Source organism: Bactrocera dorsalis, chromosome 5 (genome assembly GCF_023373825.1).
Source record: "Bactrocera dorsalis isolate Fly_Bdor chromosome 5, ASM2337382v1, whole genome shotgun sequence".
In the NCBI taxonomy this organism is placed as follows: domain Eukaryota; kingdom Metazoa; phylum Arthropoda; class Insecta; order Diptera; family Tephritidae; genus Bactrocera; species Bactrocera dorsalis.
In genome coordinates, this window is record NC_064307.1 from 72,002,321 (window position 1) to 72,018,831 (window position 16,511).

General features: G+C 32.5%; 1 protein-coding gene and 1 long non-coding RNA gene across 5 annotated transcripts in view; one reads left to right on the forward strand and one right to left on the reverse strand.

Annotated features, from left to right (window-relative positions):
• The window catches only part of LOC105229435 (uncharacterized), a 127,736-nt gene that overhangs the window by 24,428 nt on the left and 86,797 nt on the right, over positions 1–16,511 (reverse strand). The gene's annotated exons all lie outside the window — the stretch shown is intronic.
• LOC105229434 (cyclic AMP response element-binding protein A) overlaps positions 1–16,511 on the forward strand; it is a 74,711-nt gene that overhangs the window by 1,308 nt on the left and 56,892 nt on the right. Inside the window, exon 2 of one of the 3 annotated variants that reach the window (XM_011209728.4) lies at positions 4,025–4,282. In XM_011209728.4, the coding sequence (XP_011208030.2) occupies positions 4,226–4,282 (57 nt within the window). In that variant the 5' untranslated portion in view covers positions 4,025–4,225. Of the gene's footprint in view, positions 1–242; positions 4,283–16,511 lie in introns of those variants that run through there. The other 2 variants (XM_011209729.4, XM_011209730.4) reach the window with 2 other exon arrangements.

Genomic DNA, 16,511 nt, shown 5'->3' on the forward strand with positions numbered 1-16,511 from the left:
ACTCGATTTAATTAATATGAATTTAACGTTTAACTATTAAAACTATTAACACAATTTCGTTGAATTTATTTTAAATGAAATTATTAAATAAATTTAATTTTTAAAATTAAAATAAAGTTTCATAAAAATCAATTTAATGAAGTTAATTCAAAGAATTACTTTTTTTTTAATTTCATAATTATTTTATCGAAATCGTTTTAATTAAAATAAAATGTTAAATAAATTTCACTCTTTAAATTTTAATACAGTTAATTAAAATAAATTAATAAATAAATATAATTTTTTAACTTACATTTAACAAGAATAATTTTAAAATAATAAATAAATTTATTTTTTTAACTTCCTTTTAACCAAAATAAACTTAAAGTATTTTTTTCTGTGCTTGAAACTAACCAAAATAAGTTCGAAATATTTTTTTGTCTTTGAAACTGTGAACTTTTGTGAACAATTCAGTAAAAAATAATAATAATTTCATAAACTTACAATGAAAAATTTTAAAAATATTCAAACCAAGCCTACGATTGAAAAATAATAATTTATATGCAATTTTTCTTTGAAAATTTTCACATTTTACAATTCAAAACATGCCAACCCATAAATCAACAAATAAAAAAGCAAAGAAAAGCAACAATAAGACTAATACAAAGCAAGAAAAAGAAATACACGTATATTTATTGCACTTTGAGCGCGCCACCCAAGAAAAAGAAACAAAAAATAACAACAATAACGGACGAGTAATTGATTATACGGTAAGCAACAGCAACACAGATTCCTCAATGCCATGATATTGCAAAAACAAAAGAAAAAAACAGAAAACAACAATCAAACTGGCAATATATTGCACAAGCAGCTGATAGACGATTTGCCAAACGCCCCCTACCCAATACACGGCGCACGCCCATGAATATCAAATACATATGAATATGTATATGAACTTATCCAGCATTATCAGCAAACAATACTCGAGCAGTGGGCAACAAGTGATGCACAGCGAACGGCAGGCAAAAGTAAATAAGAAATTAGAAGCAAAAATAACAGAATAAGCATGACTGAGGCGCAAAAACCAACAGAAGCAGCAAAAGTTATTACGCCAGCTAAAAGCCAATTTCTCAACAAGCTAACCAACAATCAACTGTAAAAACCAATAAATAAGCAAGCAACCGAGAAAAACTAATAACAGCCAAAACAAAAAAAGTGCAGTGCATAAGTAAGAAAAATACACAGACACATACACACACCTGTATACGTGCGCTATATGACAGGCAAATGAAATAGGGAAATTTGCAAATGTGAAAGAAGAACTGACAACGAGGCGCTGCCGCAATCAACATAAAATCCAAGTGGCCGTTAAGCGCGCTGCTAACCAAATAAATATAACCGAAAAGCCAAATGCTTACATACATACAAACATAGAGTACCTACGTACCGTAAGTCTACCGCAGCGACACTGCTGCTTTGCCTAGAGCATCAAAGTCAAAGGCAAAGTCAACTATTGACGCGCTGACTGATTGACTGGCTGTCGGGCAAGTGGCCAGCGTTTATGGTGCAAAAGAAGTCATCCATATGCCAATTGCTGGCTAACAACGGCGCAGGAGTAGCCACAAGCAAAGCTAATAAGAATTTCTGACACACAACCATACATATATATATATATATGTATGTATGTGTGCTTATACAGGCAAAAGCTATGCAGTTAGAAAAATAAATATGTGCATGTACATATGTGTGGTAAAAAGTGTGCAAAGAAAGCAGCGGCAGTTGCAACAGGCAGGCCAGGCCGACGGAGAACTGGTAAGTGGCGTGAAAAGCTGGCAAACAACGCGAGTGCAGCAAAATGAGACACAAAACCAAAAACAAAATGCAACCGTAAAAAAAAAGCATACAAAACGCAATCGACAGTAAATGCAATATGTGTATGTATGCGTGTAAATGCAAGTAGTTTGGTGTGAGCAACAAGTTGCACGACCGTGACAACTGGCAACAAGTGGCCCATACATATGCAAACACACAATTTTAGCGTTTGCTGCAGAAGCAACAGGTTGCTCTCGGCCAACAAGCAGCAACTGGCAGCAAGTACCCATAGCTGTTGCATGGAAGCGACCAAGCAAGGACTGTGGTTGCATTGTTTGCTGCGTTGATGCAACAGTTCATGCTGAGAAAAAAAGAAAAAGAGATTTTCAAGAAAAATCAGTTATTGTTGAAGCAAGAAAAGTGCAGTGAGCGGCAAGTGGCCGGCCGCAGCAGCAGCAGCAGCAATATATTAGTTTACGCAACAAGCTTGCATGCCGCAGTCAGAAAGAGTAAACGGGTTATGCGTAAGAAGAATTTGTGGAATTTCTGGGTGGTGGTTATTGAGAGTAGCAAAAGAAACTCTGTGTAAAAGGCAAGCGCAAATGTGCAACGAATCGTGGTTTAGATGCGGAATGGTTGCAAAAATTGTATAAAAGGATTTATAAAAAATGTAGGAAAAAAGTTATGGAAAGAAAGAATTATTAAAAAAGTTATAGTAAAATTATAGGAAAAAAATTATTGCAAAAAGTGTAACAAACAATATGGACATAATAAAAATGAATATCAAAAATTATGGCACGAAGTTATAGCAATAGTTTATAGGAAAAATTTATAGAAAAGAAGTATGACGAAAAATATAGACAAAGACTCGGCTATGACTGCCTAAGCGGTGCCTACGCCAGTAAAGAAGAAAATGAACTTAAAAATAGAAAATTAGAGAAAAAAGTATAGTAAAAAAACTTTGGCAAAAAATTATTGTGATTGTGAAATTATAGAACGAAATAATTGAAAAAAACTACAGTCAAAATTATAGCACAAAAAATAAAGAAAAAGCTAAAGCAAACTATAGTGAAATTATGACCAAAATAATAAAAAAAAATGCAGTAAAAACTGTAATAAAAATTATAGCACAGAATTATAGGAAACTCTAAAGCAAGCAAATATAGAAAAATATTATAGTTAAATGATAGAACAAAATTATAGCACAACATTATAGGAAAAACCAAAGCAAACAAATATAGAAAAATATTATGGCGAAATCATAGAAAAAATTTCAGCAAAAAATTAAAGTTCAAAAAATTTTTGATTTTCATTTCGGATTTAATTAAATTTAAAAAATTGTAAAAAAATCTATGTCACAAGTTTATTGCAATTAACACCTTCAATAAAATTTAATTGGGCAACAGTTATAAAATTAAAAGTACTTCCTGCGAAACAGCTGATAAAAATCAAACAATTCTAAAGAATGAAAAAAAGCGTTAATCAATTAAAGAAATCTACAACTCAAATGCATGTAATTACTTTTCCAGCGAACGCGCTTTAACGGTTTCAACGATAAAAAAAGTCAAACATAAGTTGCGCTATTCCAAGTTGAAACATTAAGCAATAAACAAATACAATTTAGAACAGCAATTGCTGCAAACAAACGGTTAAAACGACGAATTGTTCAATTTAAACCTCAGCAAAACCAAAAAAAGAAAAAAGCCACACTTAAAAAGTAGGTTAAACTCTTGAACTCGCAACAAAACTAAAATAAGCACAACTACACAGAAAAACAGCATCAATTGGTGAAGTAACAAAAAACCGGCCCCTACGACCTCACACGTACGAAGTTCAAGTTACAAAAAAAAGTAAAAAAAAAAATTAAAAACAAACAAACAAAAAAACCTGAGAAATAAAAAATATATTGCAGCAGTAAAACAAAATCACGTACCGGACATGGTTATCAGAAATTAAAACATAAAATTCGAAATGTGTATATACATAAATGCATACAAACAAAAACAAATTTAAGCAACAAAAAGATTTCAATCGCAACCAATTCAAATTAATAACAGAAAAATTCTAAACTGCTTATAAATGGTCAATTTGTGACATTAATAACTAGAGAAAAAATAAAAAAATAGAAAAATTATCATTGCTATATACAAAAAGTAAAAAGATGCATTACAATTTTGAAAAAAAAAACATAACATTAATATAATGTGCTCTATTTCTTCCCTTTCTATTAAAGCAGACAAATAAAAATTTATATAAATATTTATCAGAAGTGTAAAATAAAATACCAAAATTAGTGCTAAATAGGCGGTTCAAAGAGAACCAACGCCCGCTTGACGACCCCTGATCACGTACTACGGTTAAACTCTGTGCCAATAAACGTCAAGTTCGGCTTACATAAAAGTCAAGCAAGCGACACAAAAACAACTATAAAAAAATGGATGGATTTTATGACGGCGATTTGAAAGATATATGGGATTCCGATTTAGATCCGGTGAGTTTGACAAAATTTCAAGTGAAAAGTTACTAGCTAGCTAATAAATTTTGTATAGCATTAAGGGTGTGCATATGGTGGTGCGAATCGGAAACAAAAGAGCTTTAGATTTTACGTCGAAGTAAGGTTTTCTCATTTATTTTTTAAATGAAAAAAAAATAAGAATAAAAAATAAAAAATTTGTTAAAGTTAAAACTAAAAGAGTCCAAAAATTGGTTATATGAATTTTTCACTTAAATTTCGAGGTTATGTTAAAAAAATTTATGCACAAAATATATATATCTTTTCATTAACTACAACATTGCCACACAACTTTTTTCGAGTAGACACGTAATTTTGCCGAAAATCGTTGGGTTTCATTGTATTATGATTTTTATGTTTTAAAAAATTATCTAACCTGGTCTATATAGAAATTAGTGTTAAAATAATATTATATAATTTTCAAAAACAAATATGCATAACCTCCAAAAATCAACTATAAATCAAGGCATTTTTTATGTGCCTACAAAATAGATATTTTATTTAGCTTTTCCGGTTATAAATCGCGTTTCGACATAACCTCACATTTTCTAGGCGCAAATTTAAGTTCTGCGTCAATGCCAAAAGCATAAACGGCATATGAATTTACATGCATGCAAGCATTAAATACGAAATTTTGCCGCTATTGCATTTGAGTAGTAAAAATTACATGCATATGCGGCAAATTACGCTGAATTCTTGCTGAAGTGTGAACAAATATATGAAAAAGTTTTGCACATAAAATAATACCGTAAATTTACACAAATGACTACATCAACAGCAACAAACGCTTGCTGCTGCAAAGACACTCATTCAATCGCACACTCATTCAATCATTAATTTGCAAGAACACGAATACACACACACACATGCATATTCGTCACAGAGATTGGCTAAATGATTGCCTAATTGCTATTTGCTATTTTTGCGGAATGTTTAGTGGCACAACAAATTATGTTTTATATGAATTTGTTGCCATCGCAGCACGCGTATGCTTGCATTGTGTGTGTGTGGAATCATATTTATGGCGCGTTGCATTCAAACATGCATTTGTTGCTGCTTTCTAGAATGAGTCGCGCATGCTGGCATCCTCTTCATAATATTTGCAGCTATTTTTAACTTGATTACAGCATGATTTGCAATGAGCGAAACTCACTGCATTATAGTGTTATATTTATTTATGTTTTGTTCTGCAAACTGTGCGTAATTGTACGTTTGCCTGTGTAGTAGTGTGCGCTTGCTGCGTATGACGAATGCTCGATTGTCTGAATGAATGGTCGCATGGCGCACATGATTTCTTTGTGCTCGCCAATTATTTTTATTCACAGCTATACGTTTTCTGTTTTTTTTTTGTATTTGCTAAGAGCACATTATTGTTTTTGTTTTTTTAAATATAAAATAAATTAAAATGTGGCAAAAATGTGCAATTAATTGCAGCAACGAATCGTTGAGACTTAGCAACAAAAAGTTAATGTTAACTACTGTTTATCGTTGGAGAGGCTTTCTTAGAAGCGGCTACCAACTAGCTTTTCAGAGTACCAAGCGAAAAAAGGTTTTCGGGTTTTTGGCCTACCCTAATGTATATATATTTGCATATAAGAATATGAATATATTTATGTTCTGATATAAGAATATGAGAAGTTTTAGCGTAGCTTCCCTTCTTCATAAAACGGATTTAAAACAATTTATTAGATTAGATGCAGTAAAATTCGGAAAAAGAAAATTATAAAATAAGCTGAATATTAACGTGGTTCTCTCATGAGATTCCAATTCGAACTGATCATTCATTTCTGATAAAAAAAGAAACTTAATTGCTACATATAAAAAAATTATAATTAAGAAATATAAAAAAGAAATTACAAAAAAAGAATTATAAAAAAAATACAAAAAAAAATTATAAAAAAAAATATAAAAAAGAAATTATAAAAAAAAGCATAAAAAAATATAAAAAATATATAAAAATAAAAATCATAAAAAAATATATAAAAATAAAATATAAGAAAAAGTACGAAAAAAAAAACTATATAAAAAAATATAAAGTGTTTTTTACACGAGAAGTCAAACAAAATTTTGTGTAATTATTTAGCGAAGCCCGAAATTTTTACGAGAGAATGGTTTTCTGAGACATTAATATCAAATTATCTAACCTTTGAGAATGTAAAGGCTGAGAGTTTATGTATAAGAATCAAAACTTTAGATCAACAACCTTTGAGAGCCTGATTGGATAACTCATTAGGATATATGGTCCAACTATCACTTTTCCTACTATTTAGAAACAATTTGAAAATCTATAGCGAAACATAAAACTTTCATAAAGTACAAATAGCAACAGCGAAACTATGATAATGCCTGTTATTACACAAAAACCTAAAAATGTTTTCACAGTTCCCCAATTTAAAGATTTCCACCACCAAAAATCTTCATATGTACATTCATATGAAATGCCGCAAGCAATCCCTCTATGAAACAATCTCCCTCAACTACCAGCAAACATTACACTCAAGTCAACAGGTCATCAAACTACCAATATGACATTCATATATACAGAAAATAACGCAGGCAGTTCAACAAGTTACAAGCAACATTAAATGATGCCAACCCCGATAAATCGGACATTATAATCAAATAACACACATTTAACGTTACGGTTTCACACATTAATAATGCATTTGTTCGCATATAAGAAAAAGAATGAAATGAAATAAATAGGCAGGCTGGCGTGTGTATTGGTAAACACCCCCGAAAGCAAGCAAGAAGTTGTAGAAATTGGTAGAGAATTAAATGTTGTATATTGAATTATCGATAAATGAAGTATTGCCGTAGCATCTTTGTAGCGCAGAGGCAGGAAAATGTGATGGGAAGTGTGTATTTTCTAGTTTTGATGTATTTTCGAAAGTTTTATAGTGATGTTACGAAATTACTTGGAACAGCAAATTGCAAAATACTGTCATATTTGAAATATTCACTCACATAGGTATAGTAACACCTTCGCTGGGTTATCACAAGTATGTAATGACGAGTGTTAACCAAGTATTTTTGACAAAATACCAACGAGACGCCACTCCTCCGGTATAAGAACAACTAGAAGAGTACACCGAAGCAATGAAATTTCTAGTTCTAATTAGTAAAAGAACTAACTAGCAGGATTTTTTTACATTTTTTTTTTGCTTTTTTTCCAATCTTTCTTTCATGCTACTTTTTTCTCCCACAAATTTAGTTGTTATTGATAAGCGTTTTTGATAGCAATACGCACACTTACATACATATTTGGAAACTGCGAGCAATTGGAATTGAAACTAAACAAGCATGTTTTTAGATAATTTGCCGCCATGGCAGCGCCTCCAAAGTACGGTTTCGTCAGTGAGTGAGGAAGTGCTGCGTCTAATAGCAATGTAAGAATGTATGTTTGTGTGTTGTCATGCCAATATGCTGTCGGCACTTTAATTTCTTAATTTTGTGTCTCTTTATACTCATATAAAGCAAAGGCTGTGCCCCGGCACTGCTTGATATTCCTACATTTAGCTTATCGCGGCGGAAATGTTATTTTAATGTTTCAAGAATTCCAAGCTCTTCCCAAAATGTTTCATAGAATTCATATTATTAGTATATTTGTAGTATTTTACAACAACAACATTACAACAAAGCATCCACTTGGCATTCGGCTGTTTGCGGCAAAGTGAAGGAAGACATGCTACATGAAATATTATTATGTTTTTAATTGTGATAAGCAAGTTGTTGTTGACATGAAAATTCTTAAAACTTAATATTGGTTAATAAAATAGGTGCGGCTTTAATTGCCGCCCGAGAAGTTTTGTTACAAATTACGACGAATGTTTGAAGAACTACATATTTAGAAGGGTATACATTAGAGCGGATCGATTTTTTCTATAAAATCGCGTATGCGGAAAATGCTCTATGGGTAATTTTAAACAACTTTGGCTACGAGACTTTGCCTTCAAAACTATTTATTTATAATCAAAACTCAACTTTTTTAAATATGAGTGGTTTCTAGAAAGTTTTAAAAGATTCATTCTGAGGTAAGATGATAAGAGATGGTATAAGCTAGCTCTGCACATGTCCAAAAACCTAGCAGAAAAAGGAATTACTAGAAATGCATACCGTCTCAGAAACCCTAGATTTTCACTTTGAAAACTTTTCTGTATCTAAAAGAAGTATCAACTTCAGTTAAGCACTTTATTATGATTTTTGAGAGCAACCAGTTCCGTTGTTAAACATTTTCGATATTACCAGCAGCAGTAAAATGAAACTAAATTGTTAAAATTCGGAAACTGTTTTTGCATTAATTAAAAAAGTTTGAGAAACAAATGTCAAGAATTCCGAACTTCAATATTGTGGCGAAAATATGAGTAATTGAATAAAAAGAGCGGCGAAAGCAGCAAAACTGGAAAGAATAATTTTACAATGACAGTAAATAATCATTTCATGCATTAATAATTTATAGAATAACAAGAAAGACCAAGCAATTTTATAGGGAAATTTTGCACAGTCCCTCTCGTATTCGCTTTCAACAGGAAATCTGTAGCATTGAAAAATAATTAATTTTAGTTTTGTGAACTTTATACATTTATATCAATATGGACAGCAATTTCTCTTCATTTTACAATCATATTTCAATTAAAACCATTTTTCTACGTTAATCAAGTTGCTATACGAGAAATGTGACTTTTTTCGCCGAATGCATAATTTATGAATATTGATAAGGCAGCGCGTCGCAACCAGTACCATTCATCTGTTGGTGATCCTGTAGTCAAATGACGCTCAACAGCACAACGAGCAATTTGGTTGTATGCCTATACATGATATAATGTACTTATATATGTACATACATACATATATGTATATGGTATAGTAAGTTATACAGCTATGAATATAAGTCGCTGTTAAATCAAGCAATACACAGGAGACATTCACTTGATCACATTTCACGCTTTCGTTGCGGTTCACTGCCGGTACGAGTGTATCAATACAAATTAATCTATGTGTTTCGTGTTTTCATATGGACTGTGGTGTATTTATATATATTTATATATTGTACATATTGTTATTTGTTTGAACCCCCCTACACGTGTTGTTGTTCAAGCTGCTTGACGGCGCTTTCATGTGTACGTTTGGCTGGTAAAAGTATATAATTTACAAATATATTCATTTATAATATTTGCTATAAATTAAGTATATCCGTTGTTGCTATTTTTTGTAGCTGATTTCTTTCATTTCGTTGCCAATTCGCTTTAATGCAAAAATTTTTGGTTTTTTTGTCTGTTACGCGTTTTAAACGCGAATATTTGGAAATGATATGGTAATAAATGCAAATTAAACTGAAATTTGAGTAACGAACGCAATGCGACAGAGGCGCAAAAAGAAAACCAAAACTTTTTCCCAAAAAATAAAAAGGAAAACGAAAATATTTTTTTTTGAAAATAAAAAAAAAATTTGAAAAAGGAAAAATATTTCTTTTTTGAAAAAAGAAATTTTTGTCAGAAAAAAAAACAAAAAATATTTTTTTAAACGAAAAATAAAAAATTTGTACGACAAAAATTAAAAAAAAAATGTTGTTTTCGCCGGTTGCTAGTAAGTTGGCGTAGCTTTATAAAAAAATGTTTTTAATAAACACCAAATACACGCATACATATGTATATGCATTAGTTAAAAGGCCTGAATATTTTGATGGTCTTTCAATAAGTTCGTGCCGCCGAGCTTACATCAGCGTTCGACGACTCCGGCTTATTTTCGAAATAAACAAGAGTGTTTTTTCGTATAAAAATTAATACATTTGTATAATTTTGTATTCATATGTACATATATGTTAATATGTATGCATATATTGGTACAATTTTGTTTTTAGTTAATGCAGAGCTTTTTTTGCTGACGACATATTAAAATGACCTTTAGATAATGCATATTTCAGACATTCTTATATTTTTCATTTGTATGCAAAAACGGAATACATACAGAAATGGAATACAAAAGAAACAAAAATAAAATAAAAAATAATAATCACTAAAAAAAATTAAAAATAAAGGTAAAAAAAATTAAAAAAAAAATATAAAAAAATAAAAACAAAAGAATCAAACAAATTGTGAGCAGGCAGACAGCAGCAGGCCTTTAGACTTTACACGCAATTTTTCGTAATTGGTCAGCACACACAAACAAATTGTGTTCTATATATGTACATATATGTTATATATGATTAACTGCCATAAAGATTAGGCGCTTAAATAGTAAAAAAAGCAACCAAGCAAACGCTGTAAAAGTCGAGCAAAAAGAGTAATGCCTGCTAATATATTTAGTAACCGAATTATGTACGTCTTTGCGTAAAGAAATATTTTAGGCCGCTATAAGACTAATAACTTTCGATAAATTGCTTTAAGCGCTAAGATTAATCAATTTCTTAGCTTGACTTTTTTAAATATTTTCCTGTGAATTATTTTTGTTTGATTACTATTTTTTCATTATTTAACTTTTACTTTTGACAAGTGAAATTTCAAAAAAAAAAATGCTCCTTTGATGTAATCTCAATTAACAGCATCCATAAACGTATACTGTAATATATTGAGCCAAAATGATTTGTTTTGATAGCGGTGAAAGGTCCATTAGTGGAACTAATAAAAAATCAAAAGTGAAAACAGCTTTTATAAGCACGCAATAATCACATAAAAAACAAAGCTAATATAAAACAGCTAAAATCAAAATTAGCATATGACCTTATATGGTATATACAAAACACCGACGAGAAAGTTTTTCATAATTATAAGTATATATTTCAGAGCTAAGAGCTACTGAAACAATCAAAATTGGGGTGGCACACAGCCTAAAGTAAATGCCATGGTATTAGATGAAATAGTAAAAAGTAACTATTATCTAAATAATTAAAATTGCTTAGCGGGTATTTTCATTGATGAACCACATGGAGATCTATCAATATTACACATAGCTTGAGGCTTTCAGTTGCTCAAAACTATATAAACAAGTTTTTTTTCATAATTCGTTTGAGAATTCCATAATTGCGTCAGTTCAGTGAATGAAATCTTAACGAATTACAAATTTAGGCGTTTTTGGTGTTTTTTGTAAACCATTGGAGAACTTCATGGTGCGTAAGTGAATGAAGAAGAACGGTATAAGCGAATATAGTGGAACTATAATATATAAATGGGAGTTTATAAACTCTATTACTATCAGTTGATATAAATTTATAAGCGTCATCAGTGAAATGAGAAGATGAATATACAAAAATACTAAAAATTGGGTTTTTCCCTCACCACTTCAACTAGCAACTTTTGCGAGCTTCCTCCCTTAACTCACTTGGCTACAACTATGAAAATAGCCTTACTACAGTCACTCAATCATCTTCAGGCATTTTTTTTCGCATTTTACATTTTGGTGAATGTTACTTAATTAACACACAATGTGCGTTTAACGGTTATTAATTAAAAATTTTATATTTCCCACATTGCCTTCATATTTGTATGTATGTATTTACAATAGCTACAGTATTTTTGCTTAGCAATTTATTAAATGTATTTGTTGCCACAGTTGGTGGTGATTATACCACCAATATTGCAACTGACATCAACGTCGGTGATGACGACGACGTTGGCACATCTGAAAGACTCATCGGCAATGCCGCCGCAGCCACACAACTGACAAGCACAGTTGCATGCATAGAGCTCAACGAATTGTTTGTGGCGGTGGTGGTGTTGGTTGACCCCAATATGTCTAAAATATTAATTTAAGTTGAAGAGTTGAAGAAGATAGCGAAAATTAAAAAAAAAAAAAATATATGTATATATAAAAAAACTAAAAATAATTAAATTAAAGTTAAAAAAATAAAAATTTATAAGTGAAGTAAATTTAAAAACAGAAAATGAGTCATGGGGCAGTAGTACAAGGCGGAAAAAATGTACAGCTAAAATGTTTACTTCGCCTTCATCTCAACTTTTTGGGTTTGGTTCAAAGAGTTCAATGAAAAATTGCATATTTTGTATGTGTATGTATGTATATAGCATATTGTATCACATACATATGTATGTCAGGCAGTGAGTGCCATTTTTTTTCGTTACCTTCCCTCAACCTTTATGTCCATTTAATTTAATTTTATTTTTTCTTGCAATTTTATATTTTAAAATTTCTATCTCGCTAGGAACGCAAAATACCGTTCGTTTGCACGCACACCCTCTTATACGCTGAAAATGCTACTCATTTCCCTTTACTCCAACAGCCTGTGCTACATTGCTTGCGCCTGCCTACATCGCCGACATTACAACATTCACTGCCAAACCTTCAAAGAATGTTGTGAGCGGCAAAAGAGTGGCCTGGCCACCATGCGCTGCTGCTGCTGTTACCAAGCCAAAACGAGGCGAGGCAAGCCAATTCACAAATGCAACCAACCAGCCAGTCAGCCAGCCAAGAGCTTAAGCCAAACGCCTCTCCCACCGCAACCAGTGTCTGTTAGTTAGTCAGCCTGTTGCTGCAACGCCATTTAATTGCCACCCGTACCGCAAACATGCCCCGCTCCCCACCCGATTGCGCACCTGAAGTTTCGAAGTTGAGGTTGAGAAGCTGCGCGCACGCGCATTCAAGCCTGCAACTGTGATGTGTGTGTGTGTGTGGTTAATGCTTTGGAGTTTTGTACGTCTGTAAGCATTGCAGACAGCCAGCAATTTTATGCAGCGCTGCCGACATTGTAATAGTGAGTTTTCGGTTTGGTTATTTCAATTGTTGTTTTATTTTTTTGTTGTTGCGGTTGTTGTCGTTGTTGCTGCGTTGTGGTATGCAAAAAGTGAATGTCTCTAATTCACCTAAGAAAACCAAGCAAACCTGCTGGTACACCATTGCCGGTTCGTTGTTGCTGCCGGGTTCGTTGCTGCTTTTACGGTGTTACGTTGTTGCTGTGGCTGTTGTTATTGTTATTATTTATATATGCAAGTATTTATGCCTGCTGTGGTTGTTTTTGTTGTCGCCTATGGCTTGCTTTGACTTTTGCTGCGACGGTTGTACTAGTTTTCGAATAAACTCGTTGTGCATACGCGTTATGGTTGTTGTTTTTGTTGTTATTATTATTACAGTGTCGATTTGTTATAAGTATACATTTATTAGTTGTTGTATGCGGTTTGCTTGTTGTAATTGAGTTTTGCTGCCTCGTTTTTGTTGTTTTTGTTATTATTGTAGCCGTTATTGTTGTTGTGTTTCCTGTAATGTTGTTGCGTCTGCTTGGTCTGCTATTGAAAGCAATCCATTGAAGGTGCGCTTTGGAACAGTTAGACCGTCGCCTGTGATTTCTTTTGCATTTTTTTGTATTGTGTTGCTATTATTTTTGCTGGCATTTTTAGCAACGCATTTTTTCGCCATTTTGCTTTCGTCTGATTGCTTTTGTTTTTTTTAGTTCTCATATTTTTTTGTTGGTATAGTTTGTGCTTTTTGGAATTCCAGCCGAGAAGCACAGTGTGGCAAGTGAGTTTTGTTAAAAAAAAATTCAAAAGAAGACAACTGTTGGAGGTCTTAGGTAGGATTTTACTGTTTCGGTAGAGTTTTGTGCTTTTAATTCAGATTCATGCCATTCACGATTCACGGTACTGATTCCACGAAGAATAATATAGTATAAGGGAAGAGGATACTTATAATCAAGTACAAGCCAGTGCAATGTCAAAACTCATATATACACCGCCTAATTGTAACCAAATAGAGATTATATGACGCTTCAAAAAAAAATTAATTCAACTTGGTAGTTATCGGTTTATTCTAACCGGAATATAACCAAAAGTCCTTTTATCAAATTTAACATCAACAATCTGCCAGCAAGCACCATTTTGGTGCCACTGTATGCAACGCCTCACACGTGATCCATCAGCGCTGTTGTAACTAAGCTGCAAAACTGACTGAAACAGTGCCACACACATATATACATATGCACACAAAGCTGCAAAAATCTGTAACATTCGCGACTTTTGACGCCTTTTACTATTGCCCAATTAACCCAATTATTTTCATAATTCTTTTTACGATATGACTGCAGATAAAGAATCGCGTAGCTCTGCTTACAGACTGTCACAACATTCATTGCTTTAAATATGTATTTATTATTCTTGTATTTATGTGTCTACAAAAAGAAGAGTAGAAATGCGTGTGTGTGTGTGAAAAAATGTTGTAAGCGTGTTGTAAGCGAGCGCTTGCGAGCATTACAATTCTCATTTACCCGTTTACGGTTGATCTTCTTCAACTTGACAACGATTCACACGTGCATGCCTATACTTAACGCACACATAGACGCACTTCAGTTGATACATACGTGTGTGTGTATATAATATATGTATATTGTACTTGTACTTTAGCCCTCGCAAGCCAGTTCGTAAGTCAACATCAGTCATTTATGGCTTAAAGTGCGTCAAAAGTGGTCAACAAACACAAAAACAATTGTGATGATGCTGCCATAAATCCGAAAAAACTATGTATGTATATACATAGAGAATGCTTTGTATGTGTTGATGTATTTCTGTACCAATTGCTTACACCATGCTTTTACGCTTATTATTCTTATTACTTTCATTCGATTTAATGTTGAAGTTCTCATATGGACAACTTTTTTATTTCACAAGCTATCTTCAATATACATTTGGCACGTATTATTGTTTAAGGCAATGGTGCAATTTCTTAAGAAAGTTTTCAGATCTGATCACTATAGCATATAGCTGGCTTGCAAACTGACCGATTCAATTCAAGTCCTTGTATGGGAAACTTTTTTATTTCACAAGATAATTTCACGAAATTTGGCGTGGATTATTGACAAAGACTACTGCGTCATCTCCCAAGAAATTGTTCAGATCAGATAACTATAGGATATAGCTGCCATACAAACTTAACGATAGGAATCGAATTCTCGTAAGGAAAACTTCTTCATTTGACAACATTTTTATTTGTGTAGAGTATTATAGCTTAGAAGTTAAAGTATGTTCTTGTTTTTGTAATTTTATTTTTCAAACATACTCACATACACACACTGATTTCTTTTAATTCACGGTGTGTTGTGTCTTTTGATTGCTTTTTACTTTTAACTATATATCTTTGCGTTATTGTCTTTCACCAACTGGCACTCGTTGGCTGCCTGATTCTTTCCACACATCTGGTTCAGCTAGCTGCAAGTATTTGTAAATACATTTGTTCGTGTATGTGTGCGTTTGCTCTAAACAAGTTGCTTGATTGCTTGCTTTCTTTCTCAAACATATGTTTATTGTATGCATGTACATACATATGTATGTGTGTGTTTGTGCTTACATTTCTTTTATTGCCGCTCGACTTTCTTCTCCGCATTTTTTCATTCTCTATGCGTTCGATTATGTGATTTGTTAGTGTATACGCTTGTATTTTTTCCACTGCTTGTTTCGGTTGTTTTTGCGCCATTCACTTTACTTCAATTTCGATTTTGATTTTTCATTAATTTTTAGTGAATTGTTTCGCCGCTGTGCAGCTGTATGTGTATGTTGGTGCGCGCACACGTACATATGTATATGGTATGTGAAGAATTCTTGATTTCTTCATTTGAGAAACCACGAAATTTCCAATTCTCATCACGAGTATCCGCAGAGTCATAGTAATTCATTGTGCTGCTTTTGTAGGTTTCTCTACTGGTTTTTAAGCACATACACACACACGCGGGTATATATTTTTTATGTATTAGCTTGTGGGTATATGTCAAATTGTTATTGTATTTTTAACTTTAACATATTTCGGGTTCATTGTGTTGCAGGTTCGGCATTTTACAACGGTTCTTTGCCGTCTTTAGCCACTCGGCTAACCGCGTTCGTTAAGCAATTCGCGCAAATTTAATTTGTGTGACGATCTTCGTATACTTTATACTCTATGCAAATGTGTAGATATGTTTATATGTGCATGTGTGTTGATTTGTCAATTTGTTGCAATATAATAAATTTACGAGACGTTTTGTTTCGGTCATAAATCTACGGCTGATACCGTTGCATACGTCTGCAATTGCATAAAGGTACACATGATCATATATGTATATATACAGCATGTGTACTCATACAGTCATATTAATACGTATATATGTTTATAAGTATTGTATGTGCCATTCAAGGTGCCTTGGCTTATTTATTGGTATTAAGCAACCTTTTTATGATGTGCTCAATCGATTGTTACTTTTGGTGATTTTTCCCACTTTAACCGGAAGGAATTACAGCCC